At 53.2% G+C, this 13815-nt stretch overlaps 1 protein-coding gene across 1 annotated transcript in view; it reads right to left on the minus strand.

Moving 5' to 3' along the window:
* Nucleotides 1-13815, minus strand: part of Mkp3 (Mitogen-activated protein kinase phosphatase 3) — an 82430-nt gene that overhangs the window by 49170 nt on the left and 19445 nt on the right. The window contains exon 2 of the mRNA XM_065449598.2: nt 1799-2098. Coding sequence (XP_065305670.1) covers nt 1799-2098 — 300 coding nt within the window. The remainder of the gene's footprint in view (nt 1-1798; nt 2099-13815) is intronic.

Consider the following 13815-nt stretch of genomic DNA (forward strand, 5'->3'; position numbering starts at 1 on the left):
CGTCTTCCAAGCACCTCGCGTCCTCCAAGATGTGCAGATTTGAAAAAAAAAATAATAAAGCGTTTGCCGCGGGGTATTCGGCTTAGTAATTCGAAGTGCTCTGGCGGTGGCACGAGCAGAACGACCCACGAAGACTACACTACGATCGTCAGTGCGCCGAAGAAGACGACGCAGTGCGGCTAGGCTGTCCGCCATGCCCGCTGTGCCGTGCTGGTCTTGTAAGCAGTAAACGCGTTTTTATCTTTTACCGCTACGCACCCGTACCAACACTGTCGCCTACGCGAGCGGCGGCCGGGTTTTATTAGTTCAAGCATTAGCATATTCACCAGGACGATGATACTTCTCCATCTCGCTCTTACTCGGTCACCGGCCTGCCGCACCAGGTGGCGGCATTGTCCTGCCTCTGCCACGTATACGAGCCGCAAAATAGACGCCTAGCGACGCGCACAATCAGGCGACCAGAGCCGGGTCGGCAGACGCCCGGCAGTCTCGCGTACCCGGACACCTCAACGACCGCCCGCGTGGGCGCGCAGCTGGGGCTGCTACCGTTCGTGTTCGACGGCAACCCCAGCCCCTCGTAAAAGAATTGTTTCTTTACGATCGGACTGGAGTTGCCACACGTGTGCTAACACGGCGCGCAGGATTCGGGGACCGCCGGCCCAGATGGTACGCGGTCGTCCGACACTATACTGCCTCTTCGTAAGCCGTAAAAGCGCTGGCGTCACTGCCGGCAGAACGGTGGATCGCTCGGTCGAGGAGACGCGCTGTACAAACGACACTTTGTCCGAAGAAATACCTGTTCGCTATGTACGAGTAACTCTGCCGGTGTTGTACTTTGCGGACCCCTCCCTTTCGAATCCCCCCCCCCCCACCTATTGAAGCAGCGTCTCTACAACATTGGACCGCGCAATTCAGGGTCATCGAGGCGACAGAGTTTCTTACAAAAGTCACCAGACGAAAATCTGGCGTCGACATCGTTCATCTATACCAGAGAAATGAAGGAGAGCAGTGTGGGTGTGTCCGAGATCCGTGTTTATGGCTTTAGACGTTCTTGTGGCTCCGTTTGTTAAGTTTTATTCCTCTAAATTTTGAACGAATGAGGTTTTTCTTTTCAAAGAGGGCGAAGTCAATAAAAACATGAAAAAAAAACAAAAGGTTGTTGTCCTTACTATACTAGCCAGCATAGTCACGCGATATCTGCTACCTTCTTATAACAGCAGCTGGTGACGTTAGAGTAAATAACATCGCTGAGTAAACAATGTACTCGATTTTACTAACGAGTTTCAGCTACCAATTCCGAACGCAGTTTACGCCACCAGATACAAGTTCTCAAACCTACAACACGTTCACCGGAGACCCCGTCTGCAATAAGCCAGAGCTGGTTCGGACACACGCGTCATAGGCTAGAAACTTCGCATTCGCCGATGCTCACTGCACTTTGAATTGGTAGCTGAAATTCGTCAGTAAAATTAAGTACCTTGTTTAGTCACCTAGAAATGGTCATCCACACGACTGTACTGCGGCCGTAATGACCGACTGTGCATGATAACTTTTTTTTCCTTTCACAAATCTTCCTCCATCTTGCGGGATTCCTCAGAGTCGATTTGCCACACGCTGAAACTCTTTGTAGCGAACCGCGGCCCAGATAACGCGAGGGGGCCAACACGCATAAAGACCAAAGTGATCGTGTGAACGCTCATCGAGCCAAAGATCCGGTGAGGAGGCATCTGCGTGTGTACCTATCTGTGTCCGCGGTAGAGCAGCACTCAAAAAAAGAAGAGAAGAGAGGGAGACCCACCGAGGTAGAGGAAGGGCACGATCTGCACCGGGAAGGGCGGGTCGGCGCCCCCGGGGCTGTCGTCGCGGGCCAGCCCGCTGTCGCAGCGGTCCGGGTCGTCGCGCGGGTCCTTGGGCGAGCCGCACTCGGTCGAGATGCGCAGCGTCTCCAGGCCCAGCAGGGCGCGCGTCGTGGTCACCGACACGGGCCCCGGGTTATTGGCGGCGCTCCCCGGGGGCGACGAGGAGCCGGGCCCGGGCTCCTGCGGCTCCCCGCTGTCGCACCACTCCGGGTAGCGCGAGTGGAACTCCGAGAAGCCGCCTGCGTCACACGCGAGGGGGAGGGGCTTCAGCGCGACGCTGCTACACGTGCGGGGCATGCGCGTACGCTCCGAACAAGGCACTCGGTGTAGACAACAGTTTACATTTTCACAGGGCCATCGTAACCGTCGTCAGCCTACTTGTGTCCACTGCAGGACGGAAGCCTTCCTCCCGAGATCCCCAATTACTCTCTGCCTAACAACGGTTCACACCATCTTACCCCTACAAATTATGCTGCGCTTCCCTTCCAATGACAGCCATTATGCAACGCTAATAGACCGCCGATTATCCGCCCTACGCATCACGTGGCCTGCCCAGCTCCCTTTCTTTCTCTAAGTGCCAACCGGCTACTCACGTTTACTCGCTAATCGACACCGCCGTATTCCCGGCTTTTAACTTTGCGGCTATCACATTTCGTTCCGCCGACCATTACACGTGAGAAGAGTTTACGGTCTTGTTTTCTACAGAACACATAGCGCCTAAGGGCGACTGATGGCCTCGACAGGTTATGGAGCCCGATTTCAAATGAAGATTAATGCCCGGGTGCCCGGAAGTTAAAAAGGGTCTGAACTGCTGGCAGTGGACAAGAGCTGTGGCTAGCTGGTACGACAGCACTAATGCTTCGCGACGGAAAGACGGATCCAGAAAGAAAAAAACACGACTAGGCCCTTTGTTTTTCAATCACAATACATGCACTAAAGAATTCACAATACATGCACTAAAGAAATGAAAAACAACAAAAAAAAACAGGGACCTAGAACATCAAACAAAAATGTCCGTGCTTGCTTAAGTGTCCAGAATTTTAAGTAAGCGTTGTGGACAAAGTGTGTTCATTGCTGGACTCCTGAAGTTCGTCATGACAAACAGGGTGCGTAATTGTGCACCTGGAGTAGATTTACCTGTCAGCGCTACAACACAATAAATCAAATAAGTACTGCCCGTCCCGGGGCAGTTCGGCAAAATCGCCAACCCTCGTAAGCCTACCCTACAATGTCCAGTGCAGGTGTTATGTACTGACGCTCCCCGAACTCTCCAACTTCGCTACACCGCAACTGCGACAAAAACAAAAAAAGAAGAAAAAAGAAAAAAAAACTGTCTTTCATTTGCCAGCAGCCTCCAGCGCCACCACGTGCAGCCAAGCCAACCGAGTGCGACTCGCTGTCCGCGAACCTTTCCAAACACGTGACCGCTCTCCCACCAGCTGTAGCAACAACAACCCTTCACCGCTGCTCGGAAGCACGCGGACGCAAAAGCCTCCACTCCTCGTTTACACCAGCCCACGACAAGCCCGCGTTCCACTGCTGACCCCGCTCACTTACAGCCGCACCCCCTGGTTTCCTCTTTTGGGAAGCTCTCCGCTGGCACATATGGGTCTGGACGAAGCGGTGCGCCCCGCTGATCGACTACGGAGAAACGAAAGCGAAAAATAAACGCGACCGCTTCAGGCGTCCACGCCTCCCTTCATCGTGGCACAGACAGCTCAGACACGGCGACGCAAAGTGGACCGGACGACACAGCGTGCAGCTGAACGAACTCCCCCCACCCGCCAAGCCGCGCTTTTCTCAATCTTTGCGAGCCTGCACGTGTTCTCGTGCACCGCTGCGCGGCGACCTTCGATGGCAACCCCTGCGACACCTCCTCCCCCTTTCCACGGCTCGAAGATCGAGACCCGCTCGACCGAGAAGCCGTCTCCGCCATCCGCGCACGCCACGGAAACGACCCGAGCAACAGCAACAAAGCGAGACACAGCAGCAAAAGAAAGACAAGAAAAGGAAAAAGGAACTAGCCCAAGATAAAAGCAGTTCGAATAGAGAAAACGGCAAGGCACGCAGGCACCACATAGAACTGAAACCTCGCGGGCAGACGACGACGGGAGCGAAAGGACGCAGAGAGAGCTACGGAGAGAGAGAGAGAGAGACAGCAGCGCAGCAGACGTACACTCTAGCAGACGACGACGATCACGCGGCATTTGATGCCCGCCGCGGAGAGATGCCTATCTCGCACCCCACTCCTCGGCTTCCCGCCACGCCGGCCACGACCGACACGAGGAGGAAGGAACGCCGCAGACAAAAGGAAGGGGGGACCGTAAAAAGAGGAGAAAGGCATCGCGAGGTTACAGACACGGCACGCACACACTCCCCGCGCACAACTAACCCCCGTCTCGGCTCCCGCAGTCAGCCACACTCATTTTACGTCCGGTTTGAAAGCCAAAACACAACACGGGGGCCCCATGGAGGCGTCCGCTCTCCCCGCTGTTCGCCTCCGCGCCAGAACGGAGCGAGCAACACGCTCAGCAACCGTGACGACGACGGCGGACGGGGCCGTACGAAAGACGAGGAGGAGGACGAGAGAACGTCAACCGAAACCAAATGCAGACGCCGCCGACGCGGCCATCAACTTCCGCTGCCCTTCGGCGCTGCCAGAGGGCACCAACACTTTTTCTTCTACCCTCTCGCGTCCTCATCGTCTATGGCCACTCTGCCCCCCCCCCCTCACCCCCTCATCTTGCGTTTATTCATTTTTTCTCCTTCTTCCACGACGCGCACTCTCTCCCGTGACGTCATAGGACGCCACATCTACCAAGTCTTTGCAAACGTCCCTTCGGCTGCTCGTTGCATGCCGCCGCAGAAGCGCTTCTCGTCGTCTGCTCTTGTCGCACGACGCATACTCCGCTGGCGCCCTCGCACGGATAGATATCTGCTTGGTGGGGACAGTAAAGTGCAGCTCTTCGCTCTGTGTGTCTTTCCTCACTTTAGAGCAACACAATAAAGAAAAAAAAAAGATAAGGGAAAAACCAGCCGCCCCCATCAGCAGCAATTAACACGCCACAGCTTCGAGGGAACGCCGGTACATGGTGGGTTCCAAAGGCGAGGACAGAGAAAGGGCACATGTAGTCGAGCGTAATCTACGTTCCAGACGTCGCCCACCTGTGGCGCCTTCCAAAAGTGCTCGGAGCCTGCCTGTAGATTTAAGTAAGCGTCGGCCTTGAGAGATAGTCATTTAGAACCTGCACTGTTGGAACTACAAAACCACAACAGCACTACCGCTGTGGGTGCGTGCGCACCGGCAGATCGTGTTTGCCATCTGCCGCCTAAATGACGCCCGCGTGCCTTCTTTGAATGCTTTTCACCGTCTCCATGTGCGCGCCTCACGCCGTTACACGCCGTGCACCAAGTGACGCTGTTTCGCGTGATTAATTGTCCAGTATTGATAAGGCTTTTTTAGCGTGATATGTCGCAGGCACAGACTCAAGGGCGTGGCAAACGCAACCGATATGTCTCATGCGCAATGGCGCTCAGATATTAAGGGATTAGGAAAAAAAGCCGGAATGAGATCAATACGAGGTTATTCTATGTTTAGGGGAAATAACCAAGATTCCAAGCAGCTAAAAAAACCAGGGGACGAAAACGAGACACGACAAGCAAGACACGTGAGTGTCCGGGCGCTCAGATGAGCAGCGCGCCAGGACGCGTCTCCCGCGCTGTCTTGTTTTCGGGCATGGTTTCTAGCTACTAACATGTACTAACCAGCCGCGCAGTCCGTTTTTCTAATATAGATTGCTTTTCGCAAATCTGGATCGTCTATTACTTCTTCCTCTCAAACGCGAAACTGCTCGTCACTAACGAACGGAAACTCAGACACCGATACTGCAGGCGAAGCAATATTCCGAAAGAGCAGGCCCTGTGGACCAAAAACGCCAACCCGCAGACAGACCTTCACGCATCGGTACATCGGCGAGAAAGGACAGGACGACGAGGCATAAGGGTGGCCAATGTTCGAGGTAACCGGAAACGACCAATACATTCCCCAGCACATGCGAGCGGGCCAAAATGACACCGGGGAAAAATAACCGGCGAAGAAAGGGAGAAAGAAATGAAAAAAAAAGAAACGGTCAATGCGGGACGCGCGTGACAGGAACCCTGGAAGATGTCGCGGCCGCCCCCGCTGAGTCAGCGGTCGCTTGTTGACGAGGGACGAGGATTCGGAAACGAGAGCCCCTCGTCGCCGGCCAGATGAGACGACGAGGGTGCACCGCGCTGTTCTGCGTCCGCCGCGTGTGCGCCTCCAGAAATGACTTCGTGTTTGTTTCTTTCGTTGTTTTCCTTCTTTTTTTTTAAAGCGCACAGCTTTCTCTTGATCTTCCGCCCGTTTTCGTGGTTGGCGGTCGGAGCTTGCACTTTCGCAGCCGAGGCGCCGACGCAAAAAGCGCGCGTGTAGCTCTTTCAGACGCACGCGCTGGCGGCCTATATACTGCTGTTCTCTACGGAACTACGCGATGGAACAACAAACGCCAACCAACTAACCAAACGCCAACCAAGCTTGCACCGTCAGACGCAGTATGCCTTCAATGAAATGACTAGTTTTCTCGAAGCCGTTCGGCTGTCCCCTTACATCGACAGTCATCGTCAACGGTGTCTGCGTGTCTTTTTTCGCGAAGCTTTCCCAGCGGCACGGTTGTTTATTTAAATGAAAGCGCGCAGGCCTACCTCGTGCAGAACTTGTGGTAGCGGCTCGACGGAGTAGTCGTCCCTGAGCCAACGCCTGTTGACTCTCCCACTCGTAGCCCGCTTGGCAGCTAGCTCTTAGCAACGTTCCAGTCCTCGTTCCGTGGACAATGCCGCAATTAACCGGCCCCCGCTGTAGAGGCAAGCTGGAGCGCAAAACTTTGGACGCGCGCAGTTCACTCGGCCTTCAGGTGTTGGACCACGCGTCGGTCCAGGTGGCGCACTCGCGCGCACGTTTCCATCACTGAGAACCTGCGCTTTGGTTTCGAGGTGAAAGAAGCTTCCACCCACGCAAACCACAGTTTCGTGCGCAGCTTACTAGGAGAACTCCGGCGCTAGCGTTTATGACAGCTTCGACTGTGACGGATCAGCCAGCTAGAATGGCAGCGATGTGTATTATATAACGATGTACACGGATTTGCGGGGCCCATACTTCGTCGTTTAACCAGGCTTCAAAACGGCTTCTTGATTTTGCAAATTGGTCATTTTCAGCGTGACAAGTGCAATGCCCAATGATTACGCATGCGTACGCCTACTGATTACCTCGCTGTACTTAGAAAAGTGCGTTTCTTTCCACTATCACCATATATATATATATATATATATATATATATATATATATATATATATATATATATATATATATATGCGTACGCTGTCTGAAGTCGAACTTTGTACGTGGTCTAAAATTGCGCCGCAGTTAGCCTTTGAGAACGCAAAAGGGATTGGACCAGTGACCAGCGAGGTCATTTAACAATGCAGTGCGTTGCAGTTTAGCTTGACTTCTGCAAGGAGGGCAGAGGTGCGGAGGACGTGGGCACGTTAAGCGGCACTGCACACAACTGATTCGAAGCTTTGAGGGGAAGACAACAGAGACGAGGGAAGATCCTTGGCAGACGGCCTGCTTGGTGACGAAAAACCCATAGAGGGACGGCGCGAAAAAAAAGAAAGAAAGCGAAAAACAAGCAAACAAACACATACGAAATGGTCGAGCCGGCCATTTGGAACTGAGCAAGACAGGCCGCGCGCGCTACACCGAACGTCAGCACGGACATCATCCCGGAGACGGACACACAACAACGCACGTCGCGCGCGAGGGAATGCTCAGTAAAAGCGCTTCAATACGGCGACGCCCGTCAGAAAGACGAGCCGTTAAGCGATAACTGCTGCCTCAGCCGCTGGGGGACGACATCCGCTCGCGATAAGTGCAACGCGCGATAGATTCGAGCGAACCTATAGTTATAGCGAGCCAGATGCCTTGGGTGTTAAGCACGAGTGTGGGGGAAACGCTAAATGAAAATGGCAGCGAGAGACTCTATGGTAACAGACGGCAGGGGAGATTGCTGGCGCAAACGAAGGAAATGACAATAATAACAAACAATCAATGAACGACTCAAAGAAACCAATGTGTGGACGTGGCTACGGGCCCCGCGTCACTACTTTCGGATAGTCAACCTTGGTTCTATCCTATATCTGGGCTATATATATATATATATATATATATATATATATAGTATATATATATATATATATACTGCCGTCCGTCCGGTGTGTGTGTGTGTGTGTGTGTGTGTGTGTGTGTGTGTGTGTGTGTGTGTGTAAACTTCCATCTCGCAACTGATACCACACACAGCTGCGCTCACGCGCAATTATTTTACGTACGTAAACAGATCAGCTACTATGTAAGAGATCGTTTTTCGCCGGGAGTCTATCAGCCCGGCCTGATCCGAGCTTTCGAGAGAGAGAGAGGGGGGGGGGGGATATCGCTTGGGGGCCCCCCAGCACAGTCAGTCTCAGCAACTCGGTGTCACCGGAAGTGCCGACGCTGTCCCTTCACGGTTTTTGCTCCGCTCCGACCAGCATGCACCGCGCGTATCGGCCGACCTGCCGCTACGGCGGAAGCGAGGCGCCCCAACCACACCGACGCCCACGGCCGCTTTTTCTGCCGCGGCGAGACGTGGACCACGCAGGGTTATACGTGCGAAAGACCCGCTCTCCGCTTTCTGCAAACGATGGAGGGCGCCAACCGCAACGAAACCGCTATGTTATCAACATAACTGGAGGCTACGATTAGCTAGCCCTCGATTATTTTAGTACCCGCCGTGGTTGCTCAGTGGCTATGGTGTTGGGCTGCTGAGCACGAGGTCGCGGGATCGAATCCCGGCCACGGCGGCCGCATTTCGATGGGGGCGAAATGCGGAAACACCCGTGCGCTTAGATTTAGGTACACGTTAAAGAACCCCAGGTGGTCGAAATTTCCGGAGTCCTCCACTACGGCGTGCCTCATAATCAGAAAGTGGTTTTGGCACGTAAAACCCCAAATATTAATTATTAATTCGATTATTTTAGAGCGAATGTGTTGCCCCGACAGCAAACGCCCAGAAACGCGAACATAAACATTGTAATAGCGTGTCCCTGTGACGCGTTACCTTTAGTTTACGAAACGGGAGGTTGCCGTAAACGCAGACGTGAGAAGTCGTGTTGGTGGCGCCATCTCACGGTGCAGATTCTAATCACAAAGGTCAATGTGTTGTTATCCCACTGACTAATAACATGCCGCTAAGCAGTTGATGTAAATCGTTGGCAGTGACACGATCGCTCAACACGCAGCCTTTTTACAGATTTCGTTCGACGGGAACACTCACGTATTGGTTCAACAAAGCATCAGAAAATGTCGCTGCTACCAGCGTTGCTACTGCCGTCCGTGTCTCCCTTATTGAGGTATTCACTAAATTGTTTAATACGTTCGCGGAAAAGCTAAAAATACCTATCATCAGCGTCAAGCGGAGGCTACGACTGCCTAGTCTTCCATCATTTTGCTGGTATAAGCTCTTCCTGCGACTTAGGCTGCCGAGAAACGTGAACATACGTGCCCAGAATGGAACAATTTAACAGACAGCTCAAACCTATCCCCGAGCCTATTACCTTTGACGGTGTGTACCGGAGCACCGCTGACGACGACGGTAACAGAGCTGGTAGCATCACCACGTGACGCTATGTTTAACCCCAACGCGCCAGAAGTGATTGCCTGGCCCCGCTGTTCTCACAGACCGGGAAGAAAAATCCCATAAATGCTCATCGTTATTCCTGACAACGCTGTTGTGCAAGCAGATGGGTGGAACATAGTCATCCCAATTACTCTTCGGTGTGCTCTATACTTGACGTCATCGTCGCAGATGACGCCACCAACATGTATGCATGTATGCGTATCGGTATTGCGGTATTACGTAAACTTGAATAAGTTTATGGACAGGCTTAAACACTCCAATGCCAAATGGGCGCAGCTGTTCGAGAAGCCAAGCGTGCAAGCGTATACTGAAAATTGTAAGGGATGTGCGGAGGGCTTGTAAGGGTGATGCACGGGCAAAGTTACGAGAGCGGGAGGTTATCTGGGGCGTTGTGCGATCAGAATTATTTTACTACTTGTCCGGAGGCCACACACTGCCCATGGGTGTTCGAGGGGGCTCGAGTGACGTTTTAGGGACACTTGACCCTTTCACGATCATTACTGTCATCTTCGATTTCATTGTTTCCTTCGCGTTAGCAGCATTCGCAAGCACGTCCACTTAGCGCGCGCCGACTTGGCAATGCGTCCAGCAGTCAAAAGCAAAGCAATGCTTGGATCCAGCATTTGCTGCGTTCCCTTAACAGTTGGCACGGCTCTGCGATAGCACCCTTCGTCTCGTGCGCGGCCTTCACGGTAACGGCGTAACCAGTGTCGACGCGTCCGCGTGATCTCGTTGGAACTGCCAAAACTACTGTACTAAGCAACAGACCGTGGCCGTAGCAAAATGAAAAAAAAAGAAACACGCACGCACACACACCCAAGAAATATTTGGCAGTTATCTGCGACCGCGCAGAATCACGACCCAACTTGCAGCGAAATTGTTTGTGCGCTAGAAGAACGTGGACAAATAGCAGAGTCTTCCGTGTGTCCACGGCATTTTACGGAAACCCCCGAGTCCCGCCCTGTCCCGAACCAGACGAGAACGACGCGAGTAGAGAGCCCCTCAAGACGTGAGAGCGGACCGGATAGGATGCACCCGCGCCGGCATGACGTATCGTTCGTTTTGCCTTTTGCACATGTGGTCGCCACCGGGACAGCGTCGACAATTTAAACGCAACGTACACTGGCCAACAAAGAGCTCGGCTCGGCTTGAGGGCTAGTGATCACCGCAGTCGCATCCAGGCAGTCGATGGCGAGTGACCGCCAGCGTTGGAACACGGTTCTCTGCTGCTCTGCGGGGCGGAAGCTAATGTCGCGGGCGCTGCAGGCACTTCCTCGAGGCGCGGACCCGACGTCAACCAGCCGCACCGTGCAGCCGCGAGCACAACACCGGGCGAACGCCGCGGTTATACCGCGCCCGTGGCAAACGCACTCGCTCGTATCAGACGCCGTGCGTGTAGACGGGCATGCGCGATCAACTTGCATCTTCCGCGAAAAAAAGGTATTCACGTCGTCGGACCGGGGATGGCCGCCTCACACAAGATACGGCTACAAAGGATGCTGGCCATATATCGCTTCCCCGTGCATTGTAAGAGAGCGAAAACAAACGGACACCGTGCACCGATGGACACTACAAGCACAGAGTTGCACGCGATAATTACCAGAGGATACGGGAGCTGCAAAGGGGGCGGCTCAGCCAGTGTGGGAAATACGTGAATTTCACCGAACTTCGTCTTTCTGGCTTCAAGCGGCTTCGCAACTTTGGTAAACTCGTCATTTTCAACAGAGTACTGCGTAATCAATAAACACTATTAAAATTGTCCGACACCAGCATTCGAACACAGAGCCTCAAGCACAGATGCCCAATATTGAAACCATTATGCCACGCACGATTGCATACAGTAACACGAGAGCGTGAAGGGCACCGTGTCGCAAAAAAAAAAAAGAAGAAGAAGAAGACAGAAAGTTCGGTGTCGGCGTCGAACGTCGCTTCGCGAAAAATCATTCCGAACCACAACCGCGCAGGCCCTCCGCCTGGCGCAGAGGCTTTACTAAAATAATTGATTTCGTCAAAGTAAAATACGTCAGAAGAACCGTAAAGTACAACCTAAACACAACCTACAGGCATCGTAGCGCCGATGTAATTTAGGTATTCCACAAAACATAATTTTGTTACGCCGAAACTCAAACACAAGCTCCTTTCCAGCGTTTCCACCATTCATATAGAGCGGCGCGCTCGGTTTCTTTGCAACAACATGCATCCAGATGGCGCTCGCCCCCGCGCATCCGCAAGGACACTGAGGTTGCCGGAAAGCGTGACAATCAGTCCGGGATTTTCGGATGCTATCGCGTTCCACTGTTCAAGGCGAAGCTTAAGCTTCCTCCAAATTTCTCATTTCTTGCAAGCAAACCAGTGTCTTGAAACGCGTTTCAATTTGGCCACCTCGACAAGCTCAATGTTTGCAATTAGTAGCGATTCTGCGCGTTCGCAGCGCCTTCTGCAGTTCGAAAAGTATGGATTGCTCCGAAATTTACGATAATGAAGGCATATAAAGTATAACAAACAAAGTAATAAGAACGTCTGAATCTACAAGCACAAAGATCAGACAAATCCACGTACTCCATGAACGACGGCTGCGCCAGAGTTCCCTCTACCAATCACGGTAGGAAATTCTACGACCACAAGCACTTAACTGGTTTATTCGAACGAGCAATAAATATACAAGAAGCAGAGAGAGAGAGAGAGAGAGAGTGTGAACAAAGAACAAGTAGGGAAGAAATTGAAAAATGTCACGTGTGTGGACAGCACGTGACATTGTAGAAGCGATACGGACGAAGAACTCGCGCATCTATTTGCAGCTCTTGTTAATAAGAAAATATTTCAGCAATCTCTCTCAGCTTCTGTTGTCAGCGTTAGCCTACAGAACTGATGTGTGCTCTGTGTCAGTTTGTTTGCGCACATTTAACAGTGAATCTGTACCGACTACAGCGCAGTTCTCTGTTCTCCAGCGCTTCCGTATCACTATCAAATTACACAAACTACACTGACGGATGGGTACGAATTTCCGGACATGCGAACGGCGGCGTGCCTATGCCTGTAGCAGAGCGAGGGAGTGCCGCGTGTTTTTGAAAGGCTACACCCTCTCTCCTGCACGCAAGCCAGGCTCGCCCTCATCGATAGCACAAACAATTGCGGCCTTTCCATGCAACTCGCGGGAGCGAGTCGCATGGCTATTAAGGGGCGAAACAATCTTCCAAGGGAGACGGATGGTGTCGTCATCGCGCGACAGTTCCGCCGGGGGATCGTATTTTTGTATTTGTTTCCTTTGTTTAAGAGGAAATGTCTCACGCTCAGCTTCCTGGCTATGGATCCGCCTGTAGAGTAGTGTACGCGCACCGATTCGCGTGACGCAGATGCCCCGACAGCGATTAATTAAAGCTTTTTCCACGATTGCAAAGGAGGTCACGCAAAGGGGGAGGGGGGGGGAGCACGCCCATACGACGACCGCGCCGTGACCTTGTATGCAACCCTTACGTGAATAGCTGCTCGGACAAGTGCCCCTCCTCGTGGAACAACAAAAATAAGTGCCTCGGAAGGATGGCAAAGCATTGAATGGCGCTCTGGATAGTGTCGAGTTCGGTATCCCTTTCGTTGGCTCGCAGGACTGCAACGGGCTTTACCGATTATCTTAAAGCGTCGCCGCTGCGAAGTTTGTGAATACGGCGAAATTTGGCCGCGTCCAGATTAGAAACCCCGGTCAGCGCCTTGGAAGAGCGCCGGTCTTCTGCGCGAGATGTCGGGCGCCGTCAGTGACATGAACGAACGGCGGAGGCCACACGGATACCAGGATCTGTACTTCTTCCGCGGACCCATTTAGTTACGCGGGTTTCTTCGGCTGCGCTACGGGGTCTCTCCTCTGGACCCGATATGTCCCTCTACGAGTTCGTTTTGTCTCTTCAGAGACGCCAGCTTGTTTTCAGCCGGTCTCGCGCAGAGGCAGTTGCGGACGGCCTTTAGCGAAAGGACGGCGTCCGCGAGGCCCGTGGAAGCGAGAGCTCGCCGACGCGCCGCAGTGCGTCGTGGCGCGCATACGGCCGGCGGCGGCGGTCCCTCGTGAACGGGCGCGGCGCAAGCATGCAAGAGTAGCGGCGCGAGTCGATATAAGCCCCGCAGGGCGTGGGGAGTCGAAAAGGCTCGGCTCCGTTACCTCATTACCACTCCCTCTCCCTCCGTCGGCATTCGCCATCTCCATCACTCGACTGCCA

This window comes from Dermacentor albipictus, chromosome 6, assembly GCF_038994185.2.
Source record: "Dermacentor albipictus isolate Rhodes 1998 colony chromosome 6, USDA_Dalb.pri_finalv2, whole genome shotgun sequence".
Classification (NCBI taxonomy): domain Eukaryota; kingdom Metazoa; phylum Arthropoda; class Arachnida; order Ixodida; family Ixodidae; genus Dermacentor; species Dermacentor albipictus.